Source organism: Enhydra lutris, unplaced genomic scaffold, assembly GCF_002288905.1.
Source record: "Enhydra lutris kenyoni isolate GAN:26980312 unplaced genomic scaffold, ASM228890v2 scaffoldscaffold2, whole genome shotgun sequence".
Taxonomy (NCBI): Eukaryota; Metazoa; Chordata; class Mammalia; order Carnivora; family Mustelidae; genus Enhydra; species Enhydra lutris.
Window position 1 is genome coordinate 59,723,912 of NW_019154086.1, and position 22,394 is coordinate 59,746,305.

At 40.2% G+C, this 22,394-nt stretch overlaps 1 protein-coding gene across 5 annotated transcripts in view; it reads right to left on the reverse strand.

Moving 5' to 3' along the window:
- Positions 1 to 22,394, reverse strand: part of LOC111147612 (BBX, HMG-box containing) — a 278,763-nt gene that overhangs the window by 94,997 nt on the left and 161,372 nt on the right. For all 5 annotated transcript variants that reach the window (XM_022503790.1, XM_022503808.1, XM_022503800.1 and 2 more), the window contains exons 4-5: positions 8,747 to 8,917; positions 2,918 to 3,157 (exon numbers count right to left, since the gene is read on the reverse strand). In XM_022503790.1, the coding sequence (XP_022359498.1) occupies positions 2,918 to 3,157; positions 8,747 to 8,908 (402 nt within the window). In that variant the 5' untranslated portion in view covers positions 8,909 to 8,917. The remainder of the gene's footprint in view (positions 1 to 2,917; positions 3,158 to 8,746; positions 8,918 to 22,394) is intronic.

Genomic DNA, 22,394 nt, shown 5'->3' on the forward strand with positions numbered 1-22,394 from the left:
GCTCTAGTGAGATTCATCAGACAGCATGAAACCCTCATTCAACCTCTCCCCCCACCCACAATGCAAATGGGTACTGGGCAATAATTCAAGAAATTGAAAACAAATTCCAGAATGGCTGTTTGCGCTCACCAAATGCACTAAAAGATAATGAGGAGCAAGAAAAGCATCACAGAAAGTTTTAACAGGTTAAAATAATAAACCCTTCCAGGCTGTATTACTGATTACTCACTTCTTTTAAGAAAATATCTGTTTTAAGTATTCACATTCACACAAAAAACTATTCTGAAAGAAGAATATGTCTTATTCCTATAGAGAACATAATTAAAATCTGGTGTTTGAAATGAAAACATTACAGAAGTTTAAAAAAAAAAAGAAAAGAAAAGAAAAAAAAAAAAGACTGCCTGGGTGGGAGAACCTTGCAGAGCCGAGACCTCATTCATCATTAGCAACCACCACAGACATGGTACACTGAAGTCCGTCAACTAAACTTTTTTTTTTTTTTAAGATTTTATTTATTTATTTGACAGAGAGAGAGAGAGAGATCACAAGTAGGCAGAGAGGGAGGGGGAAGCAGACTTTCCACTGAGTAAAGAGCCCGGTGTGGGGCTTGATCCTAGGACGCTGAGACCATGACCTGAGCCAAAGGCAGAGGCTTAACCCACAAAGCCACCCAGGTGCCCCTCAACTAAGCTTTTGGTTGCTAAAACTGACGTTGCAATGAAGACTGCAGTATTAATACAAAAAGCACCAGCACAATGGCCTGCACCTTAATTTCGAAACCATGTAGTAAACACATTGAATAAGTCAGTATCACTTATGACTAGAAACCAATTATATCATGATTTTGAAAGTGGCTGAACCCTCCACACCGGACTAGAAATGAGACAGCATTTCCTAACAGCAGCTGTAAAGAAGGCAGCCTGCAGGGTGGAAGACCCGCCCCCACGTACGGAAGATTGTGGAGGCCACCTGAACAGACTTCATTCCGGGTGCCACATTGGCAAATACTGCGAGCTTAATTAAGTAATTAGTTAGAGATTTCCTGTATGAAAATAATACTTCCTCTTCTTAAAAGTGGCCACCTATTGGGTTTGTAAATTAGCAGTATTTAAGAAAAGGCAAACAATGTACTTGGGACAGGCTGCGTGTTATCAAAAAACAGCAATTCAAAACTGAACTCAAGTGTTTAATTATAGGAAGCTAATGTGGTTCCCTATGAGGTTTCAGGTAACTGTTTATTTTATCACATAAGCATAGGACTAAAGAAAAATCTAAGGCTATTTAATGGGAAAATGCTGTTAATTACTATTACACTAGCTGAAATCTACTGAAACATTTAAAATCATGTAGGTTACTGGAATTGATTTTAAATTTTCCAGATACCCAGGGGACCTGGCTTGCTCAGTCCACTAAGTGTCTGCCTTCAGCTCTGATCATGATCCTGGGGTCCGGGGATGGAGCCCAGCTCAACGGGAAGCTGCCTCTCTCTCTCCCTTTTCCTCTCCCCCATGCTTGTGCTCTCTCTAGCTGGCTCTCTCAAATAAATAATATCTTTAACATTTTTTTTTAAATTTCCAGATACCATTACATAGTCAAAATCTTATCTTTAATAACAGCCAAATCACAAAGTCTTATGTGATCATTAATTACATAACAACTAGGCTAATCATACACTCTGGATTCAAATATCCTTTAACACTGCATAAGAAATTTTTATGTTACATATTAGCCTGTTAAAAAACTCAATAAAACCAAAGCAATTAAAAGAACTATTTTTCCACACACTGAGATGTCTAATAAAATGTGTCACTTGAAACTCTGTATTTTTGTCCCCTGCTGGTTCTTTTCATAGAACTTTACCAAATGTTTGGGTGGCAGGGGTTTTCATGAATCAAGACTGTTTGCAAGTTATGATACTGAAGGAACAATGTGAGAATTACTTCTTTCAAGTTTAACCACAACGCTATTGCTTTGCTTTTCCTTCACTTGCTAAATCCATTACACAATACGTTTTAAAAGCATTATGAACTCCCATTAATTTCAGAGTAATTAAAAAACAGACTGGTGGACAATTTTTGAAGGAATTCAGCCCCTGCTGTCAGAACTGATCCAAGTCCCCCCTCTGAAGAGCTTTCCTGCAGGGAGTGCTTCTGCCTTCTGCACATGCGTGCACATATCCTAACACATCATGTTTCACTGCCATTCATTCCTTCACTGGTTTTAGATATTCATGCTGCACTACCTACAAAACAGAAATAAATCAAAGTGCATCTCTTAATAACTGTATTTATTACAAAATAAAAAATGTTAGAACTGAAAGAGATGTAACTTTTTGCCCAATTTCCTCATTCTAAGAACATTTAAAAAAAAAAAAAAAAAAAAAAAAAAAAACAACAAGAAAAAAACCCCAGGCTGAAGCCCAGTGATTGACGTAGATACTGTAACAAGGTTACTTAGTGTTAGAACTAGATGAAGACTCTTTCTTCCCATGACTGAACTAGCTTAGAACTAGATGAAGACTCTTTCTTCCCATGACTGAACTAGAGTAACGTAAGACTGTTGTCTTTACCACGGACATTCTGACAGGAGAAGCTGGGATCCTAGAGAATTTTTTTTTTAAAACCCCATTCATAATAAATAACTACTCATAAAAACCAACCCCTTACATCAATCTGTAGAGTATACACAATGAAAAAACCTGGCAACTGATTGCTCTTGGCACCTCCACCAGCATCTGGAAGGTGGACTTGGAATTCAGGAATAGGAACAAAGCTCTTAGGTTTTCAGGTTAACACTTGATTTATCCCAGGATTCACCTTTGCGCTGTTACACCTTCAGTAGAGACTCCATATCTGAAGACTGGAAGTATGGGATTGCTTGCTCACAGCCAACATAAAACCTTGTCATTGTAACCTACCTCCTTGGCCATGTCTGTGTATTTCTGCTTTTCCTTTGGATCTAGAACAGCCCACCAATCAGCCAGTATCTTGGTAGCACCTCGGTTATCAAGCCTGGGGTGTTCCTGACGTACAAGGGAGCGATGACGTTTGCAAAACAAGAGAAATGCATTCATTGGTCTCCGGGCTCGCTGTTCTGGTGATTCATCATCAGTCTCACCAACATCTTGCTCTAGGCCATCGGCCCCAAGAAGTTGAACCTATTACCAACCAAAACAAAAGCCAGATGTTTAACAAATCCTGGACAGTTTTGCTTTAACAGTTAGTTTTGGTTTTCAAATTGTGTTTTTTCTTAGCTCCATCTAAACAACTTCCAAATTGGAAAAGAAAATAGTCAACAACCACTATTAGTGGTTGGTAACCAACTTACAATGTATTCTGCTTAGTTTCTATAGCAACCTGTGCATGTCTCTATTATAGCATATATTATTATGTTATGACTGCTTACATTTTTGCCCCTCACTAACCAGTGATTTCTTTGAGGACCAAAGCTCTTTTACCTTTACAACCATAGCATCTAGCTCAATGTCTGGTATATATATAACATCATTACTTAACTGCTCAATAAATATAGAAACCCATTCTGTGATATATGGGTCTCAGGAACAACAACAACATTCACAAAAAAATACATGAATATCAGCTGTTTCTCCTCTTTGGAAAGTGCTTTTCTATAGTTTGTAATATGAAAATGTTTAACATGAAAGTAGGTAATAAAAATTTAATACAGACTATTCAATGTTTTATGTACACCGCAAGTGGAACCTCCTGCTATAAAAATCAAAATAGACATTTAACATTATTTGAAGGAGGAACTATGTAGTAAATATTCAAGCTTGTAAATATCAACCTTTCTTGTTTACTGAAATGCTATGATGAGAGGAATAAATTCACCCAGGCTTAAACCTTCAAAATCGATTCTGAATCCTCCCTTTTCCTAAGCATTTCATTCAACTCGAGGTCTTCAAGAGCTCCTACCAAGTGCTAAACCTAACCATTCCATCTGTGTAATCGTCATTTCCAGTGTCCTAGCCTATAGCGTAAGCTTTCTGCTTCTGATCCCCTACACTGCTTCCTGCACATGGCTGCAGATACCCCTGATCACCGAATCTCAGGATATATTAGGATTGTTAAATATCTTCTAAAGCGAAAATATGATCCTGTGCTATTTCTTGGAAACAGTGCAACCGTGAACAGAAGTCCAGAAGGCTTATTAAAAGAATCTCTTTAATTTCTTATTTCACGGTTAAAATCAAGGATTGGTTTTTAGTTGTTAATAATTGTTAGTCTGCAATTGTTAGTAGTTGTTAGTCTGCATTATATAGTAGAGCCTAAGTTCTTCAACTTGAGTGGGCAGTGGAATCCCTGGAGGTCTTGTTAAAACAGAGATTGTTATGTCCCATTCCCAGAGTTTCCAATTCTGTAGGCCTGGAGTGGGCCTTGCTTGAGATATTGTATTTCTAACAAGTTCCCAGGTGATGCTGATGCTGCTGGTCTGAAGATCACACTCTGAGAACCACTACTCTAAGGCAACCACATGTTTACTGGGCAACTGCTACAGACACTTGAGGACAAATCACTGGCTTAATCCAATTGGGTATGTTTAAAAGGTCTCTTAAGTTTAAATTAAGTATTACAAATACACTTAATTAACCATTCATTATCTTCAAACAAAACAGTACAGTGGAACAATCTTGAAGTCATAGCTATTATGATTTGGAAATACATGGGAGATCACTATTGGGCGTGAAGGCTATAGATTCAGCTTCCCCATTATGTCCACAACTATTAGCAATGATTTGCATTTGGGGGGATTATTTATTTAGCATTCTGAATCTAAGAATGCTATAGAAAAATCAAGGCATACAAAGTATATTATGTAGGTTGAGGAAGTAATTATAGTTTCCCTTCAGAAAAGAATAACTTTTGATTCCATTACTAAATTATAAAACTCAAGCCAAGAGCTGGAAAAAAAAGATAAATAAGACAAGATCCTGGACCAAGGAGCTTACTGTTTGGTGAGGGAAGAAAGATATAAAAGCGAATGAATTAAAAAGCAGTACGATGATGATTACAAGGAACCAGTGTGATAATGAAGCACCAGTGGATGGATGAGAGTACACTGAAGTCTCCCCAGAAAATGTGCTGTCTGAGCTAAATTCTGGAAGATGAATCAGAATGTGTCAGGCAGGCAATGGGGAGATACAAAAAAAGTAGAAAGGATTAAGGATCTATGACTACTAACTGATAAACAGTTCAGTAGCACTGGTACATCTAACATTAGAACACAGATCCAGGACACGTGGTTGTAGAAGTAGGTATGGATGTACTTTATGAAGAATGTGCTCTGTCTTATTTAAAAAAAAAAAAATCATACTTTTAATCCTATGAGTAGCTACAGACTGTTTTAAAAAAAAAAAAAATCTTGGGACAACATAGGTTATCATATTTTACCACAGATAATTTTGCCAAATACGAACATTAAAAAAAAAAAAAAAAAAAAAGTTTTCAGGACATCTGAGTGACTCAGTGGGTTAAGTGTCTGACTTGGCTCAGTTTCATGATCCCGGGGTCAGTCCTGGGATCCAGCTTCAAGTCAAGCCTCTGCTCAGCAGGGACTCAGCTTCTCCCTCTTCCTCCACCCCTCCCCAAGCTTATGCTTGCTCTCTAAAATAAATAAAATCTTTTTTTTAAAAATATATTTATTTATTTGACAGAGAGAGAGAGACCACAAGTAGGAAGAGGCGGGCGGAAAGAGAGGGGGAAGCAGACACCCCGCTGAGCAGAGAGCCCAATATGGGGCTCGATCCCAGGACCCTGAGATCACGACCTGGGCCGAAGGCAGAGGCTTTAACCCACTGAGCCACCCAGGTGCCCCTAAAATAAATAAAATCTTTTAAAAAATGTTTGCAATTACTACTTATTGTGAAAATTATTTCATTAAATTAACTAACCAAAAAGTAAATAAGCAAATGAATAAATAAAATTAAATAAAAGTGAAAAACTATCTAGACTTCAATTTTTCTTTCACCAGTGGCCAAATACTACCTTGTAACAAATCAACACGAATACCAGATCAGGGTATGGAAACCACAGCTAGATACAATGGAGAGCCATGAGTGGTTGTAAGCATAGGAAAGACATTTCAAGTTCTGTATTTTAAGATAACTCCTGTCAACAGAATAGAACATGAATTATAATACCAAAAGTGTAAGCAAACCAAACCAGAGGAACCATTTAAGAGACTATTCCAGCTGTCCAGGTAAGAAAGGAGACAGGGCTGAATCAAGGCCATAATGAAGAGAATGGGAAAGTGAGAACAGAAAGAATACTTATTTATGACACAGAACCAAGAGAGTTGGTGTGCAACTGGACTTAATAGTTAAAAAAGGAAGAGTGCTGGGGCGCCTGGGTGGGCAAGTCAGTTGAGCATCTGACACTTGTTTTCAGCTCAGGTCTTGATATCGAGGTCATGGGATAGAGCCCTCAGTCGGGCTCCTTGCTCAGTGTGGAGTCTGATTAAGACTCTCTCTCCATCTCCTTCAGCCCATCCCCTCTACTCTAGAACAAATAAGTAAATCTATATATTTAAAAAAAAAAAAAAAAAAGTAAGAGTGTTTTTAGCTTCAGTGGCAAGACTCCTTCATACACAACAGAGAATGTTTTTTCTCCAATGAGAGAGATGAGATCAAGTGGGGAGCAGAACAATTTGTACCAGAGAGCCTAAATTCAAGGTGGCTATCATCACAGAAGTCTTTGTTGGGAAATGAACTGAGGTATGAATACAAGGAGGCAAGACTAGGAAAGTGGATGAGATCACCATGTGTGGACGGAGAATGAAGGGAATTCAATCACTTCATTCTTTCTCTTTTTAACTGTTTATTGGGCCGCTGACAGGGATGAGGCACTCTTCTAGGTGGTGCAGGTAGAGCCATAAAGCAGAAGAGTGGCACAGACAGCCTTTCATTTGGCAAGGATCCCTCTGGCTGCTCTGCTGGGAAGAGACTGTGGAAGGGCAAGAGCAGAAGCAGGCAGAGGCAGAACACACTGAGCTGCACCAGAAACGGTGGTGGCGTGGACCAATGAGGCCATGGTGGCCTTGCTAAGGAGAAGTCAAGCTGAGAACACACGCAGGAGGCACGGTTGAGAATCTTCTGATGGCTGGATAGGAGACCTGAGCAAAAGGAGAGAGACCAGGCTTCTGGTGTGACCAACATGAAAGTTGGGGATCCCCACTTACTGAGGGAAGACGCAGGAAGGTGCACTTCAAAGCTTCATTCTGAACACATACGAACTGAGGCTCTGACCTAAGATCTAAGTGGAGATATCAAGTACATAGTTGAAACCACAAGTGCAGGGTTTGAGACACAGGTTCAGACGGCGCGAGAAATTAAGAAGCCCAGGGAACACCAATACCTGAGGGCAGAATCATGGAGGGGCATCAGCTGAAGGAAGCTAGGAAGCTGTGGCTGGGAGAGAAAACAGAGATCCTGGGACAGACAGAGGAGTGCCTGCTGCGGGAGGAGTAAAGCAGGAGACCGCCTCAAGGACCATGGGACCAACACTGTGTCAGAATGATCAGATCGGGATAAACTTGGCAGTTTCCTCACACAGAATTAATAACACTGCTTTCTCTAGAAAAGGAAAGGAGGAGGAAAAGATGGGCAAGAAGTGAAGCAAGTGTGTGGGTGAGCAGAGGAAGCTGAAGGAGTCACTTCAGGCGGCCTCCATTTTCTATGTAAAAGAGTAGGAAAAGCTCAGTGAGAGAGACCATAAAGAGTATCCAGGTAAGATGTGTGAGAAACAGGAAAAGCAGAAAACATGGTTTCTTGGAAGCTGACCCAAGCCTAGAACAAAAGACTGAATGGATGTCAAAGGCCTGAAGAACACTAAATCATGTTTATAAAAGTTATAGTGACACAAAATATGTACTCACTGATTCTTCTAATGACCATACATCTATTCAAAACCTGCTCTGTGCCAGGCACCAGGTCAAACAGGAGGACATTCGGGGCAAGACTTTGCTCTTCCCCAGCTTACATTCTAGTCTGGCAAGACAGACATACACAAGTACACAGCTAAATACAAGGTAAATGGTAAATGCCAGGAAGAAAACCCCCGAACTTGGAATGCACTGGGTGGGAGAGATACCTGCGATGAGAAGGTCCCATCTCTTGGGGCAGTAGTCCTTGTCCTGAAGGCTGAATGGGGCGGAGGAGGAACCACTTATGCCAAGACTTGGAGGAATGTGTGGCTTTCTAATGTCACCTGCCTGCTTGTGCGACTTTCTGAGTAAGAACTGGCTCAAGCATGAGAAGAGAAAGGGGGATGTGGAAGACCGAATGACCAAGGAGGCTTGGTAGGGGTGAGGAATGCCAGATGCCATGAAGGCTGAGGCAGAGGTGAGGGCCTGGGCAGCTCTGAGGCTGCCTTCAAGGTTAGACTGAAGTGGAGGGAGAAGCCAGAGGAGCCATGGGGTGGGTGCCAGGGGAGCACAACAAATTTTATGAATTCCCCCCATCTCCTCTGCATTTGAGTATTACGGTTATTACCTGAAAATCATTAGCTAATTGACAGACTATCGAAGACAGCTCTGTTTCTGTCTCGACTACTAGGAAGTACAGATACCTCAGGGAGTCATTGATATCTGCGGTAAAAAAAAGTAAACCGAGTAGTTCAATAGGATTCAAGTTACACAGACTTTTAGAAATGCATCATTCTCACCACCCCTGATCACTGTCATTTCTGGAATGAGCAGTCAAAACTTCTCTATTAAACAGAAGAATTACCTTATCAATATCCTCCTCTTCGTCTTCCTCCTCCTCCTCTTCTGAAAAGTCCAGCAGTTTCTTTGCTAGCAGTGGGTGCCACTGAAGACACTTTCGTTTTGGTCGTTTTCCAGCCCTTTCTCCTTCTGCTGAATGATCTTTATTTCTATTACTGCCTTTCATTACTGTGACCTGTGGTAAGGGAAAAAAGGGAGAAACAGAGAGAAATCAAAGTAAATTTGATTAAAATTTGTTTATTTAGCTTCCTTAGCTTTAATTGGATTACAGTTTTAATGACTAAAGTATCTACCAGCTCAGGCATTTACTGGATTCAGTATGAATTCTAAGTACATAATCAAACATTCATTTCACTTGGCTAAATGGAGCTAATAAAATTTGCCTTTTATGAAATCTACTTCCTTCCACTCCATAACTTCAGAACTCAAAACCCAAACAAAGCAGCAGGAGGATTACAAGTTACTGTCACCTGTTCACACTGACTCAGGGTAGGGCTGCTCAAAGTGGTGCATCAGAAGAACGTGAAGAGACGGTGCCCAGAGAACAGGCACTCCCAGAGGTGGCCCTCCATACATTCTCCAATGGCTCCTCTTTTATTACAGTAATTTACATGAATTTTGCATTCTACACTATGATAAATCTGAGCTTGGAGCATTATTAAATAAAATGAATACTTTGTAAGAGTCAAATGTTTTGGATTTTTAAAAAACCATTTCACAAGACACACGATTTTTAAAAACTAAGAGTGTGCAGCCTCCAAGGACCCAGCGCATGAAGTCACGTAGGTCACCTAGCAAGATGAGCACCCTCTGCACCCATCCGTGATACAACAAATCACAGGCATTCCTGCACCTCTCCATCTCATGGGCACCAGAATCTGGTAACAAAGTTTTGCTCCCAGGCTTTTTGCTGTTGCTCTTCCCTTGAGAGGTGGCTGGCTCAAACAGCTAAGCAGTCGCCAGCCTATGGATGTGAGAAAATCTTCAGAAGCCCCAAATTCTATGTTACTTTTAGGTGACTTTTTAAAAAAAAATTAAAAAAAAAAAAAAAAAGCTTTTTCTCAATGATAAAAAACAATACACATTCATAGTTTATGAAGGTGAACATAGCACAAAATGAGGTTTGTATTCTCCATCATACTAGCCCCACAGCCTAGAGGTAAACTACACGTCAGTTTCGTATATGCATTCCCTCAGGTATTTTCCTAGCTTAATAGTTCTCATTCATTCATTTTAAGTAATAATGTACAAATCATTGTTTATACATACTCATGCCAACATTCAAATAATGTTATCGATTTACTGAATGGCTCATACGGACAGTTATAAACACAAACACAGTTGCTGAAATCACACAACAGTAGCCTTTTGGGTCAGTGTAAGTGTGAATTGGTCCAAATGCTTGCAAAGTGGTATCAATAAATTTGTTATGCCATGTTGCTAAAACTAGGATTTCATAAAGTTTCTAGATTCATCCAGTTCAGAAGCCTTTAAAACAATACGGCACAGGCAAATTTATCCTCTGTCCTTCACCGTTTATGGATTTAGGGTCATGCTTAGGTCTTCCTCATTTCTAAATTTAAAAAAATCTCAAACAACTCCTTCCAGAACCTGCATGACTTCATTATAAAAAATAATTTTAATATTTAATCAATCTGTAACTCAGGAGATAGAGATTCTGATAAAGGAGATAAGGGTCTAGCCTTATACTTTTTTACCCAAATAACTAGCCAAATTCTGCCAGAGTTATTTATTAAATAATCCAGCTTTCTCCCACTCCTTTGAAATGACACTTTTATCCTACACTAAATTACTATATCTGTATACAACTATTTCTGAATTCTCTTCTGTTAATAATCATGCCCCTCTAACCTGTTTGCCTTTCCTTTGACTAATTTTAAAATATCCTTAGGGACTGTATCACTCTGTGTCTTTTTTTATATACAAATATACCAGTAAACATAGCCATTTAGAAATTTTAATTTGCATAGATCATGCTCATCTAAGTCAATCCACCTTGACTGTTCCCATTTTGTAATAACCATGGTATATTCCAAAATAAAAATGTATAATGCAATATACTCAATCATTTCATTATTGATAAACATCCAGATTATTTCTTGTGCTGAGTAAAATCTTCATTTTAATAAGAAAATTTTTAAGTCTTCATTTTGATAAAAATCCTCATCAATTTATCAAATGCTATGTCCAGTCAAAGGAAGGAGGGAGAGCAAAGAAAAACATGTTCCTATGGTCTTTTTAGAAGGAAACTTCTGAGTATCTGAAATAAGTGTATGCCGCCTCAAAAGTATAAGTTACTGAAAACTCTATAGAGAATTAGTTATCTGGTATGCTCTTAATAAAGGAACAAAGATTTCTTGTGAACTGATAGATCATTTAACAGTTCTCATTCTATCTACAAATAAAACTTGGCACAGGCAACCCAATTTCCAAAAATACCAATGCTATATAGATAGAAGAGGAAGCAGTTATTTTTGTGGCTTATAAATCACTTCAGGATGAGCTGCATGAGTGGCAATTAAACCCATATGGGGGGTCCCAATATTTTATGGGATAAAACATTTATTTACGGCCTTTTCTTTTCCATTAAAAAAAGTCCCTTTGACATTTCTTACTAAGGCTGGTTTAGTGCTTATGAACTCCTTTAATTTCTGGCTGAGAAACTTTACCTTTCCTTCAATTCTGAATAATCTTGCCAGGTAGGTTATTCTTCATTGTAGCTTCTTCCTTTCAACCCTTTGAATCTATCATGCCACTCCCTTTCTGGCCTGCAAATTATTCTACTGAAAAATCAGTTGATGGTCTTACAGGAGCACCCTATGTAACTAGCTGCTTTTCTTTTGCTGCTTTTAAGATTCTCTTTATCTTTGATTTTTGACATTTTAATTATGATGTGTCTTGGTATGGACCTCTTTGAATGCATCTGGTGGGGGCTTTCTATGATTCCTAGACATAGGTGTCTGTTTCCTTCTCCAGGCTGGTGAGGTTTTCAGCTCTTATTTCTTCAAATAAGTTTTCTGCCTATTTCTCTCTTCTCCTCTGGGACCCCTATAATGGGAATGTTAGTATGCCTGACATTGTTCCAAAGGTTCCTTAAACCACCCTGATTTTAAAATTTTTTTCTTTTTGCTGTTCAGCTGGAGTGATTTCCACTAACCTGTCTTTCAGATCACTGATCTGTTCTTCTGCATCATCTAATCTGCTATTGATTCCCTCCAGTGTATTTTTCAATCCAGTTACTATATTCAGCTCTAATTGGTTCTTTTTTTATATATTTTTTTCTCTTTGTTGAAGTTTTTACTGGGTTCACTCATTTTTCTCCCAAGTCTGTTGAACACCTTTATGACCATTATTATAAACTATTATTTACCAGGCACACTGCTTATCACTGTTTCATTTAGTTCTCTTTCCGAGGTTCTGTCTTTCATTTGGAGCATATACCTTTGCTTGACTTTCTGTGTTTGCTTGTATGTGTTATCCATAGGTCACTTCAGTCCCCTGGTCTTAAAGGAGTGACCTTATACAGAAAGTTTCCTATGGGACCCAGAAGCGCAATACCCCCTAGTCACCAGGCCCAGGTTCCAGGGGTGTTCTCTGAGTGGGCAGTGTATACCCTCCTGGAGTGGCTAGGCTGTGATAGCTGGCAGAAGGGGCTAGTCCCCAGCCTGGCTGGCTGCCATGCCCTGCCATGACTACTATGATCACACTAGTGGGTGGGCCCTGACCCCAGTACAGATGACTGACAATCCTGACCACGGCTATGCCAGTGGGTAGGGCTAGCGCCTGGTGTGGCTGGCTGTGAGACTTGGCCACGACTGCTGCAGCATGCTGGTGGGGGGGAATGCCTGTCTCCCTGAGTGGCAGCTGCTTGGTGGGGGTTTTGATCCATGCTGAGGCTGTACATTGGGTGCAGCAGGGCAGGGGATGGGACACAGATAGAGGTCTCTGCCAAGGCCTTTTGCTGAATGCGGTGAGGTAGGATCCGCTGGACAGAGATGCCAGTTCTGGACAAAGTTTCTTGCTGGGACAGGAGCTGCCTGTGGGGGGCAGAATGGGTGCCACTTTGCAGGATTGCCAGTCCCAGCCAAGGCTGCTCATCAGGGCAGGAGCTGCTTTGGAGGGATGCCTGCTAGGGTCAATCTGCAGAGGAATGCAGGATGGGGGATGGGGGCTTGAACAGTGCTTGCCAACATAGATGGAGAATATCAGAAATGGCTGCACAAGAGACAGACCTGCTAGGTAGAAAAAAAGAAAAATGGGGCCCTCCAGTGCTTCCATTCCCAGAGAAATTTCCTACCAATCCTTGCCGCTTTGACTAAAAGTAGTTAACAAATCTATCCTTCATGGATGGCCCTGGTATTTTCCAAACCCCTGCCTCCCTAACAGGGTCTTGGAGCAAGTGAGTTTGTGCATGAGCTCTTAACAGCAGAGTCCCAGTTTTCCTTAGCCCTCCGCTTACCTACAGTTGAGCCCTGGTGACTTCTAAAGCCACATGTTAGAGCCTGTCTTCCCAGGGCAGTTCCCAGGACGAGTGGTTGCCCAGTGTGGGGCTGGACCTCCTTGCTCCTCAGGAAGAATCTCTGTGTTAGGAATATCCCTACTGTGTCTCTACACTGCCTGTCCTTCTCAGAGTGGATTTTTCTTTTTAGAATAGCAGAGCTGTTCTGCTAGTCTTCAGGAAGAGTCTTCAGAGAGAGTCATTCCATATACAGTTGTAGTGTGGGTGTGTCCATGGGAGGAGGTCAGCTCAGAATCATCCTACTCCAACCTTGTGATCCTATCTTTGTTTAGGTTACACGTTTTTAAAATAGTAAAAAAAAACAACTGAAAACTGTAAGCCAAGCAGCTATACCAACTGGAGAGGTCAAAGTGATTGCCAGTGCCTGGAGAAAAATATACCTTTTAGTCTCAAGGATTTTGACTATGCTATTTAATTATGTATGAATGCATTTAAGTGTATGTGCCTTTATGTATGTGTGTGTATAAAATTTTAATATTCAAAGAGAAAACAGAATATCAAGAATAAAATTAATGAATGGTGTGTATATATATGTGGCTTTGGGGTTCAGAATAATTACATTCACATATGATTTCTTTCCCATGTAGGTGACATGTAGCCACTACAAATATTGTGTGTCTTCACTGATAACCCTCCAAACTAATCTCTCCCTCCCAGAAATCCACTAGACTTTAAATTGCTAATGACACTACATTTTCCCTTGAATTACCATTATTCGGGTATATCCTACCTCTGTCACTAGGCCTTTTTTTTTCCCCTTTATAATCCCTCATTATTTACCTTTATATGCTCAGAAACATCCTGGCTCACCAGAACATCAAGATCAGTTAGTCGTCACGGTTGTTACAAGCAATCATATGAACCCCTGCACTAAATAATGGTGATATTTTTAAACACTCAAACGGCTTCAAAATGAATCCCCATCTCTCTCATTCCCCTGAATTTAGACATTCTTTCCTGAGTAGGAAACAAAGCGGGGGGGGGGGGGGTGTTGAACTACATGTAACTATGACACACGGGCCAAGGTGGCATGTGGTGCGTGAGAACCACTGAGCGCCCTGAGCTGTGTAAGAAATAAGACCAACACCCCCATAGCTGCATCTAGAACAAAGTAAAAGTGAAAGAAATCTTTTTAGCATAAATTAAAGATGAAAAAGTGCACAAGTGAATTGGATATAATGTACTTCAGAGAAGAAAAGTATAACTGATGTATTGGGCATGAAATACCTCAAACTATAAACTGGATACTTTAATAATTTATAGTTACCTAATTACTTTTTAATTCCTTACAGGTCAGTTTTCACACTGTTGAGAGAAAGTAAGAGCTGGGGGGAATGGTCCTCCTGATTATCACTCAGAAGTAATTAGAAACTAAGAAAGAAGAATGAAAGAAAAGAAGAAAAAGAAGAGTAAAGAAGGCAGAATTTTTGAGACTTAAACCCATCACTCCTCTTATTTCAACAATAAGGAGGAGGGAAGATTCCTAATTTTTTATAGTCACAGGGGCTTACATTTGTGATTATTTTGCTCCTAAAAGCCCCACATATTATAAAGTTTGGCTTCTCGTCCTTGACCAAGGGCAAATCAAGCTAATAATATATATGCAATAAATGAAGAACTGGCTGACGTATTCAAAAGGGGTCATCCATCCTGCACTGCAACTCCAGAATACCTGAAATGAGGTTATTTACCTATCAGTGGACTCTGAAAGACTCAGTATCTTCAAATTATGCTGCTAACATTATCAAGTGATAGAAGCTGAAGGTCCCTATCCAAAATACTGAATATTTATTTATCTTGTGACAACAAACCAATCTATGTGGGTCTTTCCTCTGCCAGGATGAGTGACTCTAATTAGATAATCATTGTTCTGAACTAAATACAAGTCAACTGGTGATAAATTAGGAAAAAAATTTCATTTAACTGCATTCGAAAGCAAGCCCATTCATGAAAACTTATTGAGGTCAAACTTCATGAGAAGTTTAAAGAAAAAAAATACCACAGAAGAAACAGTACAAACCAAACACCACATTTAACAAAAGAAAATTATGGAACATGGCAGGCCTCATTTAGAATCCCACGTCTACTGCTAACTACTTGTTGTGAAGTTATTAATCTTGATGGTATTTCCTCCTATGTTAAAATAGTAACAGCTCTACTGTGATAACACTCTATATACATAATACCCAGCATAGAACCTGGTGCCCAGAAAGTTCTCATTCTGTGTTAGCAAATCCTTCCTCTTCCCACAAGCCTTTTAGAGGGAGTATGGGATTTTAACTGGCAGCATCCGCTTGCTGAAATTCAGCTGAAGATGCTGTTCAAAAGAGAACACATGTCTCCCCCATTTAACCATGGTCCATGTGCTTCCCAGATGATAGAATTCCCCAGACTCAGAAACTGAAAAAGAAAGATAGAAAGTTTCCTTTCCTTTGTCTGAGTGATATATAGTCAGAAACAGTTCCTTAGCACCGTCATAAATTTTGTGAGTAAGATCCTCTCAGTCTATCATCTTGTCTTATAATGTCGGCAGTCAGTACACTTCAGCCTTTAAAACACTGTATGAATTTAATGCTGCCACAGGGGTATTTTAAGCTGTTTCCTAAATGTCCAATAAAATCCAATCCAAATCATATTAAGGAAAACTCAGACCCAGTGAGACAGGGGAAGGTAAGAGCGGCCCATGAAATCCACTGTTAGACACCACACATTTGAACCACAAGTAAGGCCTCTCCTGGGTCCCATTAAGACTGCAATACTTCATTTTCTCAAGTCTGCAGAGAAGAGGAAAAACCACCCCAAGAAACAGTGACAAAGAGGTAGCTCTAGAATTCCACACAAATTAGACTGACCTGCTTAAAATCTTCCTGCCAGGGAGTCCTGCTGCTTTAAAGACACACCTTGCTTCTATCTTTCCGCCGGGGTCCTGCTGACAGAGCAGCTGGCAAACACCCCGGCTTTGAAGCCTAGCTCACCCTAACATTCTCCCATTTTCTGTCAAAGTTCTTCTCATCCTCCAAGGCCCAGGTCACATATTCCTTCCTCTCTACAGCTTTCTATAAAGCCTAAATAAAAATTCATCACCTTGTGCTCTTTGACCATACTTGATCTTATTAGGTCAAGCACTACCAGTGTTTTACAGTTAGTTTTATCTATGCCAAGCTTCCCCAGACTGCGAACTTCTGGAAGGGAGATGCCATGGTTTCTTCCTTTTCTGTCCCAGGGTGCAGCACTGAGCCTGGGACACAGCCTGTCACTTCCTCACCTAACACTTTACCACATGTAACAGCTTCCTGGAATGATGGGTTCCTATGGCTGATCTTTAAAACAATACTAATACATAGCTAATGTTTATTAAATAGTATTTGCTATGCCTTAATATTCATCATCTGATCGGATGCTCACCAGAACCCTCTGAGGCAGCTACTACTATGAATCCCAGTTGAAGAAGCTGAGGGTTAAGTAACTTGCCTAGAATCACATAGTGAGCATCTGAATAGCTCACAATAGAATGGGGAGGCCTAACTCAAGAGCTCAAACACTTACGGAGGAAAGGGGGCTCTAAGGTAAAGCCTTTGGGCATGCCCATTGGCTGTTTGTTCTACGGGCCATGGATATACCAAAAGGGCTGTAAAGTGAACACTATCAGGGTTCACAGTAGAAAAGCAAAGGGCATACATATGCTGATGACTCCGGTAACAAATCAGATTAACTCTAAAATTTTCTGAAGATAAAAGCCTTACATGTGCTAATCTTTATTATTTATTGTAATTCTAATGACAATTCTAAACTGTAGACAGATTAAATGAAAAACATCTCACTCAATAAAGTAATACTCTCCCTTTTAGAAGCAATTCAGTCACTATTCATGCAAAGAGTGTCTTTAAATGCGCTCTTTATTGAAAAGCAGTAGCTCTTCAGCTTGAAACTTTAACTCTGTCAAGATGTTATCTATACGCTCTTCATGAATACTAATAAGGCACCCACTATTCAAAGAAGGGCTTAGCTGTACTGGTAGTGATGGTCCCTGTGCCCTTACTTCATGAAGGCATATGTATTTGAAGATCTCTAATACTTACGCTCCCTGACATTTAGTCTTAGGAGAGCTTAATTTAACATGGTTTTCCAAATGCATGCTGCTCTAGGCTACAGAGAGAGACAACAGCTATCTTGAAAGAGATGAAGCACCAAGATGGGAGGCTTAGGAAGAAAAGACTGTTTACATACAGAATTCATTAACAGGCTAACACGTTCTCCCCCATATCCTTCAAACAGCCCACCTCTCTGTTTTCCTGTAATTTTATGTTGACGTTTACATTTTATTTAGAAAGTCACCAAATTCCTATTTTTCAACAGACCTAGCATGATGCATTCACCTTCTTTTAGTTTCTAAATTAATCATTTTTTTTCTATGTACTTATTACATAGTTAGGACATAATTATCCCATTGACAAAAACCTAAAGCGCAAGAGGACAAGCTCATGGGAGTCTCTCCCCATTGATTCTCAGAGCAGCCGAACACATATTTATTGACCACCTGGAGCTATACGTTGTAAGTGTTCAGCCTTACTTCCCGTTCAGCTCACCACCCACCTCTGCTCTCCTGTGCTAGCAGGCATCTTGTTCTGTTTATCACACCTGCCCTGTGCTTCTGCTTTTCCAGGCCTGCACTTGTACTCTATACCACACCCTTCTCCACAAGCCTCTCTGAATTCCCATTCCTGAAAACCTTTCTTTACTTCATCCAGCTCGTCTCTTTCCTTCCTAAGCACCTTTTTGATCACCCACACTTAATGGCTGTGCCATATTTTTTGACACTTGACTGTATAACAATTAACATTTTTCTGTACAATATACACATAATGATTTCATGTCAATTCCTCCCACAAAGACTCTTAAGCATAATGAACATGCCAGATGCTTTTTTCCAGATCCGTCACAGCAAATGTCCCCATGCTAGATGGGAGTAGATGCTCAGAGAATACGTAAAAAAGCAAACACAGAAACAATACTTTCATGTTTCCTAATTACGCTGTCTTTATGTTGTTTTGCTAAAAGGCAGAAGAGATATAAGACTTGAAAAGGAAATAGGCAGAGAAGGAAAAATAAGAACCTAGGAAAGGCTGTTCAGAAGGACAGAAACAGGTAAATTGACAAGGAGATGTAAGAAATACAATGAAATCGAAGTCCCCACCAAACAGCCATTCATACTGGTCTGAACACATGTTCTAGGAGCTTTATTTCCATCATTGGTTAGTTGTCAGTGACTCTCATTACTCTCTCAAAATAGCAGGTCCTAGTACCTTCAGCCCACCAGCTCTCCTTCTTTTCATAATCCGTCTGCTAATAAACCTCAACTCTGAACTTGTCCAACCACATCTATTCTCTATATCTGCCCCAGGGCGCTGGCTGCTCCCCGGATCTGATGCTACCACACAGCTTCCAATCCCAGGTGGATCTTCAGGCTCATCGGCAACACTTTCTCACTTGTCTTATCCAGTCTTACCCAACCTACAGTTCCCATTACAAATACAGGTTCTCCTCGACCCCTATTGATGATGAATGAAGATAAGAGTAATAATGAGATAGGGGTGCCTGGGTGGCTCAGTGGGTTAAGCCTCTGCCTTCAGTTCAGGTCATGATCTCAGCATCCTGGGATGGAGCCCCACATCGGGCTCTCTGCTCAGCAGGGAGCCTGCTTCCCTCCCTCTCTCTGCCTGCCTCTCTGCCTACTTGTGATCTCTCTCTACGTCAAATAAATAAATAAAATCTTAAAAAAAAAAAAGAGTAATGATGAGATATATATGCATTATGTAAAATGCTTCCATAGATATAATGCTTCTGTATACATTGCTTTCTTTGGGCCAGAAACTAAGACCTACTTGCTGTCTTAACTCACAATGAATCTAAGACGTAGGTACTATTATCTCCTCTTAACACATAAGAAAACTGAAGCACATGTAACATACAGTTTGCCTCTTCTAGTTTACAAATTAACAAAGCTTTTTTAAACAATTTATTTTTTTTTTAAGATTTTATTTATTTATTTGACAGACAGAGATCACAAGTAGGCAGAGAGACAGGCAGAGAGAGAGAGGAGGAAGAAGGCTCCCTGCCAAGCAGAGAGCCCGATGTGGGGCTCGATCCCAGGACTCCGGGATCATGACCTGAGCTGAAGGCAGAGGCTTTAACCCACTGAGCCACCCAGGTGCCCCAACAAAGCTTTTTTAATCCCACACATTTGTCACATGGGTAGGACAAAGTTACCACACTGGCAAAAAGCTAAATCACAAGAGAACAAATTCACAGAGTCTCCTCCTTTACTGCCAATGCAGCGGAACACATATTTACTGGTCACCTAATGAGCTATGCATTGTATTTATAAATTATATGATGTCCAAGATCACACTGCTAGCATCCAACTGGTAGAGCCAGTATCTGAACTCAGGAGGTCTGGCTTCAGAGTCTTGTCCTGACCATTATAAAATACTGCCTTCTAAGAATGTTTACTACCTGCTAAACACTTTACATGAATTAACTTCTTTAATCCTTGATAAAACATGAAGCAATTAAGAATGACAAAGCTTCAGCAACATGCCTGAGCCACTGCCAGGACTGGAGGGGGAACCTGGATTCAAACCTGGGACTTCTGCCCCCAAGAGCTTTCTATCACTTCTCCATACTGTCCTTCCCACCACAATTCTATCCATTCTAAGAAAATGACTCTGCCTACTGGTTAACAGGAGGGTCTTCTTCATAGGTATAAATTCTCCCAAAGCTCTATACTCTCCCAATTGTCTACCAATGACAAAAGTTGTTTCTTTCTTCTTCTATCTTCTAAGGCAGAGATTCAAGGTCAACTCCTTTCACTCTCATTATGTACTTTTTAATCTTCTATCCCACTGTGACCTATCCCACCAGTGTTTCAGTTCTTTTTTTGATGAACTACTGATAAACTGTTCCTTCTAGTTAATACCTTCTCCTTCAGTCTATTTACCATCTCAAGGCTAAAGCCCTCTTAGAATCCCCCCCCCTCCCTTTAGCTAATCCTCTTTCATTTGGTACAAACTGGCCTCCAGCCACCAAACCAGGAAGACTGCCTAACTCCAAGCAATGCCCCTAGCAGCCAAGATCTGGCCTGCCTGTACTAACATGGACTCTACATTGCACTTTACTTCTGACTGGGTTTCTAATTTTCTTGGTTCCAAACCCCAGGATTAATTTGCGAGAAAGCTCTCCAACTCATTTCAACTCTGCCACAGGCTCTGCCTTCTCAACCTCACTCTTATTCACACTCATATCTTTGATTTTGAGCCTGGCACACAGAACTGGACATTCCTTCCCCTTCACACAAATACCCAGAAAACATACACATATCTCTTTTTCTTTACCATAAGTACAAATCTTTGCAATGGCTTCTTACCCAGGTATCTAACCTCTTACCCAGTTCTGCTCCTTCTGCCTCGTATATGCGGTGCACACCTCTCCATCCCCACCATGCTGATTCAGCAGTCCAGTCTTCTTGACTATAGTTACGCTGACTTCCATTGTCGACACCACAAAGGTCTGCTCAGGTTCCCTTCCTGCACGAATCTCTTTAAACAGTCCCTTAATGTCCTCAGGAAAAAGTCCAACCTTTTTCCGTCATTTAACACACAAGACTCTTCTGTCTTGGTCTCTGCTTGCTTTTATGACTTGGGTGTCCTTGCTCTGTTATCACCTTAAAAGTTCTGCCCACAGGGAGCCACATGCCATCACCTAGAATTTACCATGGACTCTCACCTCTCAGCATATGCTCTACTGTCTCCTCACAGAGGGCCTCAATCCTCCTTCAGAACTTAGCTTGGATCTCACCTCAGGCTTCTATCGGTCCTTTCTAGTCTGAGAGAGGTACTCCCTAGGGGTCCCTACTGTACTCTGTACTTGATAAGCCACAAGGAAGTGGCCCGACTCTAACAGAAAACAAAGGCGGCATAACGTTCATCATGGCATCTCAGGACCTGACACTGAGTGGGGCACGTTGTGAGCAAATACTTGCTCAATGAGTGAGCCCTGGGTCTATTACCCGAAGTCTACCACTCTGCCCCCTCTCCTCATGGCCACAGCTTCTTTTCTACATCCTCACCATGTCCTGTCCTTTCTTCCTGCTCTGTGACCCTTCATCGCAGAAATTCCTAGCACCCACTCAACTAGCGTATGCAAACTGCCAAACCGCAACACCTGGGAATTTCACTTGTTCAGAAACAGTCCAAAACGACTCAGTGAATAATTGTGACCTCGTGAGAGAAATAATTATCCATTCCCTGTTCTCTTGTCTCCATCACCCAACACTGAGTTATCTCCAGTGCACCAGTTTACATACATCCCCTTAGATTTTAAGAATGATCACATGTATTCTTAAAAAGTAAATGTATTATACTTCATCAAAAACGATCAAAGTTCAAGAAATTCATTTTTTTGTTTGTATGACTTAGTTTTTATTTTAAAATAATAAAAGGTCTGGAGGCCTTCCATCATCCTGATCTCTAATTATAACTCAAAAGAAAAAAAAAGGACAAAACCCAGAAACAGTCTTCAGTTTTAAAAAAAAAAAAAAATCAATAATCTGTGATTATCTCTACTTGAAATCTTTTTCCTAAGGTACTGTTCTTTACTCTAAAAAGATGGCTAATAACTTAATAGCTAAATTTATTTTACTTAATAAAACAAATCCTGTTTTGATGGTTATTAAAACGAAAATCTTAATTTTTCCCAAAGCAAAAAAGAATCGATATCCTAGTAGTCAGAGTATTTATTGAAATAGCTTATCTCAGCTTCTGCAATGTCTACCTGCTTTACACTTTGACACACTAGAACTAAGTTAACTCCTTATTTTCTAGGTTACACATTACAAGGAGGTAGGATGTTGCTTATCTTTAAATTCCCAAATACTCAGAATAGTGCCTTGAATATAACACATATTTAATAAACATTTCTTAAAGTGTGTGGATTTAATGATGTTGTATCAAACTGTACATTTGCTGAGAAGTTAATTAGAATGCATAGGAAGCTTTGATACATTTATATTTTCTGCTTAGAGTTAAGAAGAAAACCGTATGTTTCATATTTGCTT